Source organism: Nelumbo lutea, chromosome 2 (assembly GCF_056320005.1).
Source record: "Nelumbo lutea isolate HS-2025 chromosome 2, American lotus-T2T, whole genome shotgun sequence".
Taxonomy (NCBI): Eukaryota; Viridiplantae; Streptophyta; class Magnoliopsida; order Proteales; family Nelumbonaceae; genus Nelumbo; species Nelumbo lutea.
In genome coordinates this window covers 70,286,333-70,303,295 of record NC_142685.1, presented here as the reverse complement: position 1 = coordinate 70,303,295, position 16,963 = coordinate 70,286,333, and the positions used below count along the sequence as shown (strand labels likewise).

The following is a 16,963-nucleotide window of genomic DNA, read 5'->3' as shown; positions in this document are numbered from 1 at the left end:
CCCTATATTGATATTTAGAACCTTGCCCCCATTTTCCATGCATTCCATGTATTGGCTACTCACTGGAACCAAGGTTTAAAATATCACAATAGGCATGATGCACACAAAAATTGTGGTTCATACATTTCAAGCAAGGGATACTTTTATTTCAAGTTCAAAGTGTCAACAGGGAGAAAGTTGATCAACAGGGAAGTTAACTAATTCTCCAATGTTCTTTTGCAAGGGAACTTAGGGTCCGCAATTATTGAACTTTTCTTCTAAAAAAGTTTTAGACCACTTTTCTGAACTGTTGACACTTTGAACTTGAAAATGCCCCTAGAATTTTGATTAGTTGCAGGTCCAAGAAACAAGGTTAGCATAATTTGATGGTAATGGAATATAGATTAGTGCAATAGTTAAAAAAATGATTACATTGCTAGCTGCAGTAAAATAACTTTCACCAAAAACTACTAGCACATACGCATGGGCATGGGCATGATTATGTTAGAAACGGGATTTGCCACAAATGCAGAAAATAGGCAGCAATGCAGAAAGGCAAACAAAACTGCACTTAATGAATACAGCAGTCCAGTCCCCTGTGATAGGTGTGCTCTATGAGAATAGAACATTATAAAGGCAAAAGTGAAGCTGTATAAGAACCATTGCAGTATTTCAGCCCTCTTAATGAAGCAGATTGCAAACAAGGAGCAACAACAGCTTCTGGAACATTGAAGGTATTGCTTTCTGGCAAGCTTTTACATGCCTCTGTTTTAGTATCAGTTTTCTGGCAGCCAGTATCAAGTGCAACATTCAAGCCAATAGAAATGGCCTCAGTTGTAAAGCTGCAAAATCACCAAAGGTTAAATAAGAAACACTATAGATGAAAATTGTCATTATATCAGGGGCCAGAGGGGTTCAAATAATATTTCATAATAAATACGCATTAGATTCCTTTTAGTCAAAATCATTTCCATTAACTTGTCCCACCCAATATTCTTACCAGAAAATGATTAGTAAAATCTAAATACTTATTTCCAAAACAAGTAACAAGTCAATCTACGCTGTGGAAGCAGAAGCTCCTAAGAAACTTTATTGGTCTGACAAATTCCGGGAGAAAGGCCCCAGAATCCAAGGTGTCCCAGTGTGTGCTTAGGCAAAACCTTGACCTTGTATTGTCTCAGCACAATAGAAGGGAATAGCTTTTCAGGTATGCAAAGTAATTTAACCTTCAAAAATTGCTGCCCAACCTATGATCTTAAAATAAACAACCAATTTGTTAACCCATATCATACATGCTTTCATGAGTGCACACAAAACATACAAAATGAGTTTCTTATCTTTTACAATCTGACACAAAAGAAAATAACAGAGATAATGGTGACCAGATTTGACCATTATCCATAGATAAATGGTAGTAGGGATATACATAATTAGATTCTTTTTAATTCTTCTATTATTCATCATTTACATTTTATTATATAAACAAACAAGCTAAAGAAAAAAAATAGTCAAATATGACCAGAATTCTTAAAGTATTATAAGATTCTTAAAACAATAGGTCAAAGAAGACGACATTTCTAATAACATTATTTACATTATGCAACTACAAACTATAGCCTTGTGCCATTACAGAACCACTATTTACAATTGTAAAATCACTGTTAAATTCATGGCTCCTAAGACCCCAAGGATGAGCTACTACCCCATAACATGCAGCATACTTAGACAACCTAAACAACCTGGCATCCAAATTAGATAAGTAAACAAGGCACCCATCAGTGAATTCTTTCTAGATAGCCCAACTATTTTTTCAAGTAATTTAATGCACCAAAAAATGTAAGAAAAATAATGTACTCTAACTAAATAAGAGAAAAAAAAACTTGAGTGGTAATTTAAAACAAGCAATTTGTGCAAATAATGCAACAGTTTATATCTAGGGTTACAGTAATTCTAGTGTTTTAAAAGCGCAAGGGCCATATTGCACCCAAAGTGCAAGGCAAGCTGCCAGGCATGCACCCTTTTGAAGCAAGGCACAAAGATGAAAAAAAATGGTAAATTTTTCAAAAAATGCCAAAATTTTCAAAAACAATGCAAAATATTAAAAATAGTAAACACAATATTAATTAAAAATATAGACTTAAGCTTTAAAATAAATGTTAAAAAACCTATTATCTCAAATTAAAATACATAAATATAACATGTAAAACATATTTAAAATGAATACTTAAAAATAAAATCAAGCATAACATATAAAGCATATTTTTTTTATAAACATATAAAGCATATTCAAGCATGTAAACTCTTGATCTCTTTATTTTTTTCCCGATTGCATTACTTCAATTTGCTAATGTGATGTTAAACATTACGCAGTCCCGATTCTACGAGCAACCTTTGTGCCAAGCCCTTCAAGGCAAGCCCAAAGAAGTCCATATCAGGGTCTTAAATTCTTAATCCCTATAAAAAAATGTTTTTTACAACTTTAAGTGTCTTTTAAAAATATCTTTTATTAGGATGAAGGAATGAACAACATTGCCTCAAGGGGCAAGCCCATATTTGCTAATAAGGATTAAGAATTTAAGATCCTGATATGAACTTCTTTGGGCTGCCTCAAGGGGCTTGGCCGAGGGTCCAAGGGTAGAACCCCAGGCCCAACTGCTAAGCATTAAAAAAACAGAAAAAAGCACACAAATTTTCAAAAGGCGCACGCCTAGACTCAAGCACAAGGCATACCAGGCACACGCCTAGGCACACCAAGCATGAGCCTTTTGAAAGTGCTGCACCTGGGAACTAGGCAAGGCACATACCCTAAAATGTGCCTTTTAAATCACTGAGTAACTCATAGTGTGCTCTGTTGCCCATAACTTGCCATTAGTTCCACTTCAGAACATATAGACCAGCTATTCGATGGGTCCCACCATGAGATTTACTAGGAAAAAATCTTCAAACATGACCACAATTATTTGTTCCTGACAGATACATGGATGGGAGAGGAAAGTTGTATAGAACTCTTAAAAGCTCAGAAAGGTAACTTATCACATGGCACATTGTTCTGTCCTGGACAACAGCTATGAGTCCTTTGGCACCAAACAGAACATCCTCACACAAACAAGTCACCAAGGTGATACATGTTCTCCAAATCTTATATGTTATGGGGAGAGAGAATTCAGCACACCTGGCCTCAAAACTTCTTCCTTCAGAGCCCATGGCAGCACATATGCCAGAAATAATCCATGGTGGAAGAAAGGTGTCCTTGACTTCAATACTATAGCAGAAACCAGTTCGTGAATCTTGACAGAAGTTGCCTTCTTCCATGTTGGAACCCCTACAAGAGACTGTATCAACTCTCTTCATCTCTCTGCATCTCACCTGGAAAAGGTGGCCATAAAAAGTGAAATTAGCAAGGAAATACATACAAAAGAATTATCAGCTATATTCAATAGAGGTCTAGAGAGTTGCTGAAATTAGTGACAAGCTTGTAAAGTTCAGGACATTATTCTAGTGCTAAAAGCAATACTCAACTCATGAAGAAAACAATGTTTTCTTCTATATGCAGTAATATTCGTAAAACAGAAATGAAAAACTTATGACAGGTTGGAAAAAGTTCCTTCTTACAACATATCTTGGATTAGATATTTGAAAAGCAGAGAGGGAAAAAAAGGAACAGAAGTAAAGAAAGATATCACAAAACTTCTTGTAGAAGGAAGAAAGAAAGGGGTAAAACTTTGAAGAAATGCTCACCTGTTCACTTCTGTTCATGGTTAAATACAAGGACCAAATATTAGAGCTTTAGAAAAGAAACCTTATAAGCATTCTAACCATTTTCCAGTTTAAGAAGCATTACTTTTGCTCCTTAAACTGGAAAATGATCTACTTCTAGATTTAAAATTAGCCATTAATTCCATTAAACCATCCAAAATGTTCATAGAATCAACACAGTTTTTAAGCATCACATCAACGTCTTGATCATTTATAGAAGTAGTGATCAAAATAAAACAAAATCAAATACTAAATAAAAATATGTTTGCTGATATAGGATAATTGTGGCTAGTTGCCCTGTTAATAGAAAGACAAAGATAATGAGCTTATAAAAAACCATTTCAGCAACAAGATAAAATAATACAAACCTCTGGAGAACAAAGAGATGCATTTTGGAATGGGACTGGTGAATACAAGAGAGGGACATCTAAGCCAGTCAAAGAACTTAAGATTGACCTGGAAAAACACAACAAAATGAAACTGAGATCAAAACCCAGGTCTAAAGAAAAGGTCATAACCCAATGTAGGTCCCAGATATCTGGGGTCTTGGGAGGGGTAGACTGGATAAGGTCCTAACCTTCAGCATTTTTTTGTACAAAATGACCACTCAGGCTCAAACCCACAATCTAATGCTTTTTGGCCAAGAATTTAACATTACACCAGGTTGTGGCCCAAAAACAAAGGTCTAAATTAATGACATGTGCAATTAATGTGCACAGCCTTAGCCTGATAATGCTGCATGTATAGTCCCTAAGATACCAAAGGAATCAAACTTACCTATAGTTTAACAGAAAATCATACAATCCGTGTACATTGTCATTTCCAGAAAATGCTAGAAGAGATTGAGGACTGTTATCCACATCAGAGATAGAAACCAAACGGCGAGCCTGCATCAAATAAATAGGATAAAACCAAGCCAAACAGAAAGCATGAGAAACAACTTCCATTGTCAGTTTACAACTCTAAATAAGATGTACAGATGACAATTCAACCTTTGCCAAACAAATGGCACATATCCAAAGGCAGACAATAATGATTCTATGGATCCACAGAGGAGATTTTTTAAATCAAATATTGGAAGCAACAATAGATGGGTTAAATATCAAATTTGTAACTCTTTCAGTATCCCTATGTGCACCAGTCACCATCAAATCTGCCCTGCATGAGTATTTGCAATATCAAAATCATGTAAAAGTTTTAATGGTTATAAGTATAGAGTAAGACCTGGCCCACATTGCGTTTCTCAATCTCTGAAAGCTCTACTAGGTCTTCTACATTAGCTTGCTCTACTTCAGAACGGCATAGAGGCATGGAAAAACAAATGTCCTAGTTTTGATAATTGATACAAAAGAAAGATGTTAATAAATATATATCTGAATGCCAAAAAAAATAGAACAAATATAAAACCCTATAAAGAAGACATTTCAAGTCCATAATCCCTAACAGTGGAAACTGCATATATGAGAAGCATCAGGAAAATTGATATTTCTACATTGTAGATATTCATACACCCAATCGAAAGATATGGCACATGCATACAAGGAGGAACTGTTAACTTCAATCGCTTAAGATCATTTCTCATGCATGTGTTAAGAAGACTTAGAAGTAACATGTAGAAATAATCCGTTTATACAAAATATAGAAGGTATGCATGTTAAACAATGCCTCCTATTAACTCAAGCAGGGTTTAAAATGTCAGTACCAGTTGAAATGTTGGTCAAAATATAAGGAACATGTTATAAATATCATATGCAAATATTGTAAAAATTATGGACATGGTGAAAAGATTGTGAAATATGTGAAAATTAAAAATATCTTATTCCAAACCACCAAACAATGCTAAGTAACTAAAGTTTAGAGACATAATTTAGGAAGTTGTCCTCAAACTGAAGTGGAAACTACATGATAGAGTGAGTTCAAGCAAAATTTATGCTCATAGAAAGTGCAATGATTCTAATAGATCAACCAAATACTTCATTAGACAAGCAAAACTAAGATTTAGCCTCATATTTGAAAAGAATTTCAAGCTGGCTCAAAAGAAGCTATTTTGAGCAAAAGAATTGAAAAAGATATTTTCCATTTGTTTATTCATCATAAAGTTGCTACTTTTATTTGGACCCTCTTCACCTTGTCTAATCATTCAAGATATTGTCCTGCATTGCTTCAAGAGATCTTTCCTAGGTAGCCTTCTTCTAGTGGCAGGAAGAAAGCAAAGATCATTTATGGTATCATTCCAATTGGGGTCTCTTGAGAATTTGGAAGAAAAGAAATAGGTGTATTTTTAAGGAAAGCATCATCCTGATAGAAAAAATGTGGTGGAAGGGGATTTGATGTCTGAATTTGTCAATGAGAAAAAAGAAGCCTTGAATTGCAGTTTTATAGTCAACATTGGACACAACTACTGAGGATGATCAAGACGATGGTTTTTGTTTTTTTGCTGTTTCTGATTCTATGGTGAAACCATTTTCACCATTTTTTATTGCATTTATTTCCATCAATAAATTTTTATTTTGTTAAATAAAGATTGAATATGGTTTCTAGGTTAATCATTCCCATAATATGGATAATAAATGTAAAAGTTGAATAGAGGAAACAAAAAGTCATGATTTTAGGTATGTATACTCCAGCATAATGATTAAAAAAAGATAGTATATCATACATGCTCTCGAAGCAAGGATCTTAAACCTCTTGTAGACTGGGAGATGTAAGCATTGCATAATCGATTTGTTCTTCCAGGGTAGTCAGCACCAGTAAACATCACCACAAACTGTGAAGTACACACTGGAAAGTTTGCAACAAAAAACAAAATTAGCATATGGTACTTATATTGCATATAACTTACTAAAAGGCCATTACCCAATGTTGGCCCCAGCTATCTCGGATCTTGGGAGGGTGGGCTGGATACAACCTAATCTTTGGCATTTTTGCTCAAACATGCATTTTAATGCTTGACAGCCCGAGATCTTACCATTACACCAAGTAATGGTCCCTATGCATATAATTGGCTATTTGGCTATATACATGATTGCATAAGAAAGAAAATTGCAGACTTTGGGTAAATAAAGGCATGATGCATTTTTCAGAGATTTAGTATAACCAGTTTGAAAAAAAAAAAATCTATGCACAATACCCAAGATAGATTATGGTTTTTATTTATTGCATATATGTAACCAGTATGGGATTTGATCCCAGGTCTCCCGCTAAAACTAGACAGAAAACTGAGCCACCACCAGTTGGTAAATCAAAATATGTTAAGAGATGTTTTTGCCCTAACACTTATATAGTAACAAATTTAGCACATTCGATCATCCTGCACTCTAAGAAGAATGCATGAAACTCCTTCCTTCACTAGGGCATAATCATCCTACATGATTCCGTTGTTTCCTATATTACATGAATGCTGGTATGAGAGTCAGAATCAGACACAGTTAAAAGTTCCTAACTCAGAAAGCCCAAAAAAGTAGGATCTGGGGACTTAACTGCTATACTTCAGTTTAAGTTACATGCCTAACAATATATTTTTTTTATGTCATAATGGGATGTTTGAAAAAGAAAAAAGATTTGAATGTAGAGTTGTAGATAAATAAATCTATGTGGTCACTACTAAGCAAACAAGTCCAAATGTTACAACCCAAGAGTTTGAAGTTCACAGGTATGACAACGAAAAGAGTTCCCACAAGTGTTACGTCAGTGTTAGTGTCCAAAATCCGATACAAGTACAGCATTCCTTTTGAAGTGTTCAAATAACATAGTTTTCAGCATACTATAGTACCTCAATTTAACTCTAGAAGAGTGACTGGGTAGACCAGTTATAGTGCATCTATCTACCTAAAATTTACTACTATAATCTCAATGTTCATATTTCTGCCACACTCAGTTTTTAACATATTGTTTGTTAACTACCCAACACCTATTCATTTATCAAAAAAAACTACTCAACACTTGTACTCCAAACAAAATTTTATAAAACTTTCCTTTTAGTTTAAGTAGTATTCTCTTGTAAAATAAAACATAGGCACTTTAATTTTGTAAATAAGATATACATAGCCACTTCAATTTCAACTAGCCCCAGGCCTATCATGAATAGTTGGGCTAGATTCAGCCTAACTCCTTGGACTGAGCCACAGCCAAGTTCAAATTATGTTGTGGTTGGACTGAACCAGAGCCTTTCTTAGCCAGTATGATGCTCATCCCTACTAGCACATGCAAACTTGGAAATGGACTCTTAGGTTTTCAACGAATGATGTCACTTTTGTACATGAAACATACTTTTTGTTCTCATTTCTAATATGATGTCCTTCACATGGCATCTAAAATAGGGGAAAAGAAAAAAGGAAAAAAGGAAAGCCTTGAGAAGCACTATTCACTTCCAATAAATATATATTGCAGACAATAACTTTGGGAGTCCTAAATGAAATCGTTTAACTCAATTAAAGGTAATTACCATAAAAAATGTCACAGATTCTCCTCCGAAGCATATAGTAAAGACTTTGAAATGAATCTTCCCAGGCTAGTTGTCGTTTCAATAAGAAATCTACCTCTCCTGATACCAAAATCATTCAGAATATAAATATCAGTGGTAAAGAGTTGAAACAACCTAAATGCAGAACTATCTTCATACTAGGCAACAAACCTCCTTGTGCGGCTGCTGAAGTCAATGCTGATATAATAAGGGGTGGTAAAGAAGATTGTGGGTAGACCCATGAATGTAAGGCTTTTGAATACAATGCCTGAGCAGTCCCCAAAGATTGCCGGACATCATGATCTCCAGAACAACCAAATCCAGAAGTGAACTGAGCCATCAAATTGTATGAACTACCTGGAGTTACCCTATGACACCTAGAAATCACAAACAAGATGCAGTTTAAAAGGCCAGCTTGGCAGCATCCAACAGCAACAAAAATAAAAGAAACTAACAAAGCCATCACTATAAATAATAACTCAATTCAGAGTTCAAATACAGTTTAGAGTAAAGCGGCAATCCAAAATGGAGGCTGCAAGTAGGGCTGTCAATGGGTCGGGTCTACCCAACAGGCCCAAACTGACCAAACCAACTATAATGGTTCTGGTTCTATGATTTTGTCCGAATTAATAATTGGGTCAGTTCCAGTTCTTGCCTGTCCCAAACCGATTCAGACCCAGAACAAATTATTTTATTAATTATATATGATATTTTCTTAATTTTCTTATAATTTTTATCATATTTTAAGTTCGAAATAGTAAATTTGATAGATAATAAATAAGATAATATTAGTTAAAAACTTAAAATGTTTAATTTATCAACATATAAATAATTTAGTATTTTCTATCATTTTTATTATTTAAATAAATAAATATAATTTTCAGTACAATCAGGTCTATCGGGTCTGGACCCGATTGACCCAACTATTAATCAGGACAGTTCTGGGTCTATGGTTTTGTCCCGATTAATAATCAGTTTGGGACTGGATCTACCTGGACCTGACCCATTGACAGCCCTACTAGAAAGTAAATCCTCTACTTTTTTATTGTTGGTTATGTTACCTTAAAGCAAAGGCACAACTGGAGAAGGTGATGATCTGTCAAATACAAAATTTAATCTAAAATTTGAAGTATCCAACATGATACAGCAGCCCTGTACAGGAACCTAGATGCCATAGCTTGTCTTTCTTTAGTTCTAGGTAGTAGGTATCATAGCTGGTTGGCAGTACAATATAATAAAATCACAATGGAATCCCCTGCAAGCAAAAGCTCTATAGACACTCTGAAAGCATAGGAATCCAACCGCACATTGGGAACATCCCCCCATGCATTTAACAAACACGTGCAATAGATATTCCCAATATGCAGCTGGATGCTATGTGAGTAGAGTTTTTGCTTGCAGGAGACCCAAGCTCAATAGAAGTGTGGTAAATACATCAAATAAGGCCTATCCAAAGATTGAATTTTATATCACTCCAGAAATCTTACACCTTCAAACATGTGGAATGGGATGTGTTCTTGATATACATTCAAAGTTCAACTAGGACAGTGGACAAATTCAGAGAGGGCCATAGGTGCTAAATGTTAAAAATGTTCCAATAAATGCTAAAACAGAGACAGCAAATTGGTAGTTTTTTTTTATAAATCAAATTGGCAGCTTTTTTATTGAAGAGACAATATATTAATGCATAGCTTTTGGCTAGATATGGTTAATCATATGGCTGTTAACATGCCATTAGGTTTAAAAGAAACAGGTTTTCAGGATCAAGGTTAGGAAGACATGGAATATATGGGTAAACGCATATGTGGGAAGGGATACACAGGAACCAAAGACAGCAGTGTAAAGAGGCAAGCAATTGAACAATACAAGATTTAATGCTTCAATCCAATGGGAAAAGAAAAAGATGTTTGGATCCCAGAAAAAAAATTTTGGCAGGCAAATATTTCTAAATTCTAAAGGAAGATAAGTATTTTTAAAAATATCATTTTTATTAAATTTGCTATGCTTGATTGCAACTTGAAGAATGTGGTCATGGTCTTAACTACTAGATTTTTAGGCTTTGGTAGAGGAAAGTGAATTCATGAAATTGAAAATTTTATTCAATGGGACTGGTTTTAATGAGACAATTATATGGTGGAACTTTCAAAAGTGAAGCCCATGATCTCATCCAAGAATCTGGATATAATAACCTACACTTTAAAGGGGAGCAAGTAATTTAACCCCATTCTCAATCTAGTTTAGGATAACATTTTGCTTCCCCTTGTATTTTACTGGCAACCAAACACTAGAATTTTTTTTTCTAAATAACTGTTATGTAACATATTTTTGTCCAACCAAATACAGCCAAAATTCTGTTAACTTTACAATACTTGGATGGTGATCATCAGCCACTTTATCCAAGTTCAATTATATGCCAATAACCTATCTTGTAGCTAATCAACTCATCATCATCATCCATGCTTTATCCCAACTATATGGGGTTGGCTACTTGAATCCTGTTTTGCCAATTCATTCTATTTAAAACCATATCCACTGTTAAATTATTGACAAAATAAGGCCCTTAAACTGTTTAAACATATAACAGTCAACAGAAAGACCACAGATATAAAAAAGAAGCATGTGATGTTAGAGAGAGGTATATTGCAACAACCATGCCAGAGGAAAGAATTTCATCTGAATGATCTGGTCAAAACTATTGTAGCCAACCAGTTATGATACCTATGACCTAGAATAAAAGAAAGACAAGCTATGACACCTAGATTCCTGTACAGGGCTGATGCATCATGTTGGATACTTCAAAAGTAGAAACAATAGGAAAGATTGACCAAAAGCTAGGTGTAGAGTAAAAACATGAGATTTAACTCTTAAATCCTCCAAGTCAATCCAGATTTACCGGTGCAAGAAGTATCTCAAGGACTTAGATTGCAGTCTCTGTTTTGTGAACATAAAACTAATGTTGGATAGGCTAGAGTAGGGAGTTAAGCCTTTGTTTTTCAAAAGCATGAGTGCAACCTTTGACCAATTGATCTAACCCTTGTTTGTGTCTATTCCCTAACTGGAGTCGGGTACACCACTGATTGGAAGAAAAATAAAAATAACTTGTACTTCATTTCACTTTTGTGTTTATTTTCTATTTCATAAACTATCACCCAACCATTTTCCATCACAAATACTTGAAACAACATGCATATAAACAGTAAAAACATATGCTATGTTATTTTAAATAATTAGAACTAAACCAAAAAGAAAAAAAAAATAAGGTAACTTTGTTGTTTACTAGTTGACCTAGTCGATGCTCAATCATATAGGCAGCCATATCATGAATAGTGACCAACTAGTTAGTGATGCAGTCACTTTGGCCCTCAATTGACTAGTTGGTTGACTAGTCAATGACTAGTAAATGATTTGATAACACTGGTACAATAGAATAAAAATGCAATGGAATCCCCCACAAGCAAAAACTCTGCACACACTCTGAAAGCATGGAAATCCAGCAGCACATTGGGAACATCTCCCCACAAATTTAACAAACATGTGCAGGAGGTACTCCCACTGTGAAGCTGGATGGCTATGTGCATAGAGTTTTTGCTTGCAGGAGATCCAAGGCATACCAGAAAGTAAATCTAACATGAGTTTTATCATCATACTCACCAATTTACTGGGGAAGAGGAGACCAATCGCACAGTAGTTTTGAGCGTAAGATCCAAAGGAGTTTTACTACCAGGAATATGGACTTCAGAACAGAAACTACCAGAATAAACTGATGAGAGATCACCAACTTTTTCAGAAGAATCAGCAGGAGGGTTATGAGCAACAAGTCCTTTTAGCACTTTGTCCTATAAAAAGAAAGCACTGAAATACCATAACTTTGATAGAGATGCAACTTTTAATGGCCAACAAAGGGAAACTTTTAAACACAAAAATACCATATCAACAGCAATTAAATCCGATTTTCCAATGCCCAAAGAAGCTTCAGAAGGACTAAGAAACTGATTGCTTTTTTCAGTTAATCGTTGATTGCATGTTTCAGTTGTCTGACAAGCTTCACCCAGAATATCCTTGGCAGATGCAGTTGAATCCACTGAGCACACAGAACTGCCACCACTGGAGGGGGGCAAAACAGTTAGACTTAGATATGGTATTGAAGCTTCAGAGAGAAACATTCTATGTCATGAAACTAATACCATGTAAATAAGGGTTGACTTTTATCAGCCAACCCAAAAGAAGCAGTTGACTTTTTGAGACTGTTAGATTGCTCATTTGAAAAACTATCCTGCAAAACATCCATATAATTCATAGAAACCATAAGCAACTAGATAATTGTGACAATGACAATAAATGACATTCTGGAACTGGAAGAAATTACAGGCTTCATAATGATGACCTACGTCTATTTTGAAGCAAATCTACTGACCTTGCCCTTCTCTTTTCCATTAAGTAGTCTAACCCTGTTGTTGGATTTTCTGACAGGAAATACTTCATCAACACGGGTGTTAATATACCTGGGAACTTTTGATGTCTCTGATTTCTTAACGTCATTTGCTACCCCAGTATTATTCCTGAAAAATAACAAGTGTTGGTATTGGTTGAAACCTAAAGTAAATAAACATAAAGGGCAATGAGAGACTTACTTCTCAGCACCAGGCAAAGAAAATGGTGATTCATCTACAAGCTCTTGACTGCAACTTCGCTTCAATTGCTCTCCCTGTGACACAAGTTTATGAAAACCACGAGAGATGATCTTTCCTAATAGAAATTTGTTAAATGATATTATAAGAAGAAAAGGTGCAAAACAGTGTAAAAAACTTTTATTGAAAATATAATCCATAAAAGGAATGGTCTTTCCTAATAGAAATTTGTTAAATAATATTATAAGAAGAAAAGGTGCAAAACAGTGTAAAAAACTTTTATTGAAAATATAATCCATAAAAGGAATGGTAATGATTCACTTCACAGATATATAAGAAGAATCCAGTAGGGTGGAAGAAAAGATATCATGTCAGCATGTTTAATCAATCATTTAAAGATCTGTCAATTGCAATATTTAGGACGGCAATGCCAACCAGTAGGGTGGAAGAGATAACAATTGAACAAACAGTCTTTGTAAGTAATATCAACTCTCCTGTGCACTTGAGCTAACCTGGTGTACTCCATAGCAGGAGCCACGACCATGGTAACACCAAATAAAAAGATTGCCATCCATGAATCTTCATATTAATGTTTAGACATCATTTAAAGACAAGAAGATTAATAGAAACTTGGTTCTAGAAAGAAAGCAGGTTGCGAAGGGGAGTAAATTGAGTGGGTTAATGCCAATACCCTTCAATAAATAAGCTTCAGTTCAGAAAAATAAAAGAAAAACCACAAATGATTAAAAAAGTTAAGGTTTAAACATAAAAGATCAAGTAAAATTGTAAATTATAGGGAAATTTTAATTATAAGTAGATCCAATGAACAAATAAATAAACTCAGCAGTCGCAACAATATATATAGATAATTCAACTATAACAAGCATGATGTGCATTCTTTCATGGTGACATCAAGACAATTACCAAGTTAGAATATCAGTTTTAGTGATTATACCAAGGTCTTACAAGCAACATCATTAGTTTATACATCTACTTATTCACTATCACAAGGGATAGAGACTTATTAGTAAGAAATAATGTCCAAGCAAAGATGATCATTCTTTGCTGAAATTTCAAGTATGGAAGGAGTGCAGAAAAAGTTACTAATAGTAAGAAAGTAAAGTTTCATAAATATAAAATACTTTTACAGAGGATGAAGTAAAGTTACATATGAAAAGTTACTAATTGTAAGGATGCAAAGTTTCATAAATATCAAATATTTTTACAAAGAAGAAGAAGCAAAATTTAACATATAAAGTAATCCAGAAGAAAACTGTTTCATTTCTCTTTCCAATTACCATTTTCATAAAGGTATACATCACATGCACAACAGCCCATCGTGTGAAGGTATATGTATAAGGTTAGTGTGCATAGTTGTCAAGGCATCTGGGCAATTCTAAAGACCCACATAGGCAATAAGAATTTTATAAGATAAAGAAGTAAATATTGGCCAGTCCCCTAGTTTTATATACCATTCAGCATACATATTAATTGAAAAAATAGCAATTCTCTTCATTAACAACATTAAATTTCCTCCCCAACATGGAAATTATCAAATCTAAAAGAGAAAAGTATTTTAAATATATTAATTTCAATATTTTCAAAAATGTTACTAATATATAGAGTAATTTCATTTCAATTAGCAACCAAAGAAGGATATAATTTTATATGTTAAAATTTTAAGATAGAAAGTAAAGGAGAAAAAAGAACAAGCATGGAGCCGTTATTTTATTTAATGTAAGACATAGAGAGAGAATAGGAAAAACAAAAAAAAAAAAATCTCTTTATACTTCTATTCTTTATTTTTCTCTTCCCAAAACCTATGACCTTTTAAATTTCAATAGTGAAACTTTAAAACAAAGTATGAATGACAGATATAGTATATAATAAAATGTATTAACACACATATTGGTAAGATGTAGCACTATGAATGACACTATAGTAAGGTGCACACCTGATCATATTTTTGCCTAGGTTGGCACGTTATCACCTGGGTGAGCATCTTGTTTCTGTAAGTCAAAGCATTCAGGCAAGCCAACCAGCCAAGGGTGCCTAGTCATCTAGGCAATGCCTTGACAACTATGACAGTGTGACACCATGACCATAATTTCTAGAACCATATGTATGAAACTTATTTAAGCATATTCAAAACCATCAATAAACTAATAAAACTTTAATGGGTAAGAAATAGTCCCTAAATTAATGTAACAACCACTTATCTGTAACAAAACTTGGAAGAAAGGAACACAAAATAGAAATGCAATGCTTATATGGAGTGACTAAACACTTACTGTACATCCTTACAAAACAAACATGGATTCAGAAACTTACTCTCAACTCCGAGGGTGTCTTCCTTTTCATTGCCTTACCAGCTTGAACCTTTGAACCTCTTCCAAAAGGAAGAGATTTAGATGTCAAAGAACCAGGAACTGCAACTTTTGCCATAGTCATATTGTAAATCTATATATTCCCGCCATGACCAAATTTTTTCCTGCAATTGTTCCACGCATCCAACAGTCAAGGAACATAGTGTGGAATAACTAATAGCAGCATTACAAGAAAAAAGGTAAAGCATCTGTTAACTTCAACTTTTACCGCACCCGCGCACTGCTAGGTTCTTATCTGATCACAAGTAACCCTATTTCTTCAAAAAACTACGATCTAACTTTTCTACAGCCACAGGCCTCTCCCTAGAAAAAAAATATATATTTGTTTCTCACGCAACTTTTTCCTTGTTGTAAACTGAGAGATTTCTGAAATTCCTGCATTTTATTACTTTTCTTTTCTACCAGAAGCAGCTACAGAAATTACTCACACTTCACCAATCCAAGATAATCCTGACTTTTCATTTCTTAAAAAGGCGGTTAAGTAGAAATAAAACATTTCTTAGAAGACCCATCTACAAAGCAGGAATCTTGATTGCTCAATCATAACAACACAAAGTGGCAGATACAGAAAATCCCCGATTAGTATCTCCGTAATCAATCCTCAGCTGATTACATAGGAAGCATAAAACAATTGAAGGGAAAAACAAAAAAGGAAAACGTCGGAATATGTTGAATCAACTGATACCTCGACATTGAAAATCTTTTTGAACAGCGGAAGCGAAGCCACGAACTCGTCAAACACGATCTGAACTCCACTGCATCAGAAAGTGAAATCTCACATCAGTTTGAATCGATTTGCCCTAAACGATAATTTTTAGGGCAAAGATCGGGCTTCCGGAGACGAAGAGAGAGAGAGAGAGAGAGAGGGAGAGAGCGGGAGGGAAAAGGGAAAAGAAAGGGAAGTTCCCGGGCTTCAAAACGTGAGTAAATGCGGCAAAAGGATATAAATTGTAATCTTTGTTTTTATTTGAATAAATTCTTTCCCTCCCTTTCTCCCCTCGGCACTGACGCCGTCAGCTGCCTAATGTAACGTTCATCTCCGTTTTTATTATTCTTTATTATTATTAGAAAGAACCCGTGTGATACACGATCGGGTGTTGAAATCGTCTCACACAGTCACACTTCATTAGACCTGTAATCGGATCGGGTGTGCCTTGCCCTAGTTCGATCGAAATCCGGTCGTTTGTATGACAAAACGGAATCGAACTGGAACCCGATCGACACTTCATTAGACCTGTAATCGGATCGAGTGTGTCTTGTCCGAGTTCGGTCCAAATCCGATCGTTTGTATGACAAAACGGAAACGAACTGGAACCCGATCGGATTTCGGATTTCATTCAAGCTGGACTTTGTCAGCTGGTTAATATCCATGAAGTCGTCACAAATTCTCTCGACACCCAGCTGCACCCTTTTTGTTGTAATCTTTCAAAAAGAGATGTCAAAATGTCCAAAAAATCTATACAATTACTTTTTAACCAAAATGCTTTTTTCTCTTAATATACTAGTCCAAAGCCTTCCAATCTCTTCGTTGAAATTCATTTATTTTCAAATTTTCTTTCATATCAATCGCTAAAAAGTAAAGTTGGATTTTAAATTTTTTACTTTTTTTTGTTTTTAGAATATAGAAATTAGGCTCAATAATAATTGCATGGGTATTTTAGATATTTTTGTGCCTCTTATAAGAGGATTCTAATGGAGGGGGGTCTGCTTGCAACTATATAAGAAAGTTTATGGGAGGTTACTGCAATTAC

At 34.7% G+C, this 16,963-nt stretch overlaps 1 protein-coding gene across 1 annotated transcript; it reads right to left on the bottom strand.

Annotated features, from left to right (window-relative positions):
- Positions 1-352: 352 nt before the first annotated feature.
- LOC148871434 (downstream neighbor of Son) lies at positions 353-16,157 on the bottom strand. The gene is made up of 15 exons (XM_088971261.1): positions 15,898-16,157; positions 15,157-15,316; positions 12,829-12,902; positions 12,612-12,756; positions 12,382-12,470; positions 12,124-12,301; positions 11,849-12,033; positions 8,369-8,574; positions 8,180-8,278; positions 6,395-6,516; positions 4,960-5,061; positions 4,513-4,622; positions 4,104-4,191; positions 3,152-3,345; positions 353-821 (listed from the first exon to the last, which is right to left on the bottom strand). Exons 2-15 carry the CDS (start codon positions 15,274-15,276, stop codon positions 608-610), a joined length of 1,926 nt encoding a protein of 641 aa, XP_088827387.1. The 5' UTR covers positions 15,277-15,316; positions 15,898-16,157; the 3' UTR covers positions 353-607.
- Between the last annotated feature and the right edge of the window lie 806 nt (positions 16,158-16,963).

Excerpts from the sequence above, each read along its gene's own strand:
- LOC148871434 (XM_088971261.1), bottom strand. The coding sequence starts at position 15,276 with ATGACTATGGCAAAAGTTGCAGTTCCTGGTTCTTTGACATCTAAATCT. Across the intron at positions 8,575-11,848 it reads TCCTCTTCCCCAGTAAATTG|GTGTCATAGGGTAACTCCAG; the intron begins GTGAGTATGATG and ends TGTGATTTCTAG. Across the intron at positions 4,623-4,959 it reads AGAAACGCAATGTGGGCCAG|GCTCGCCGTTTGGTTTCTAT; the intron begins GTCTTACTCTAT and ends TATTTGATGCAG.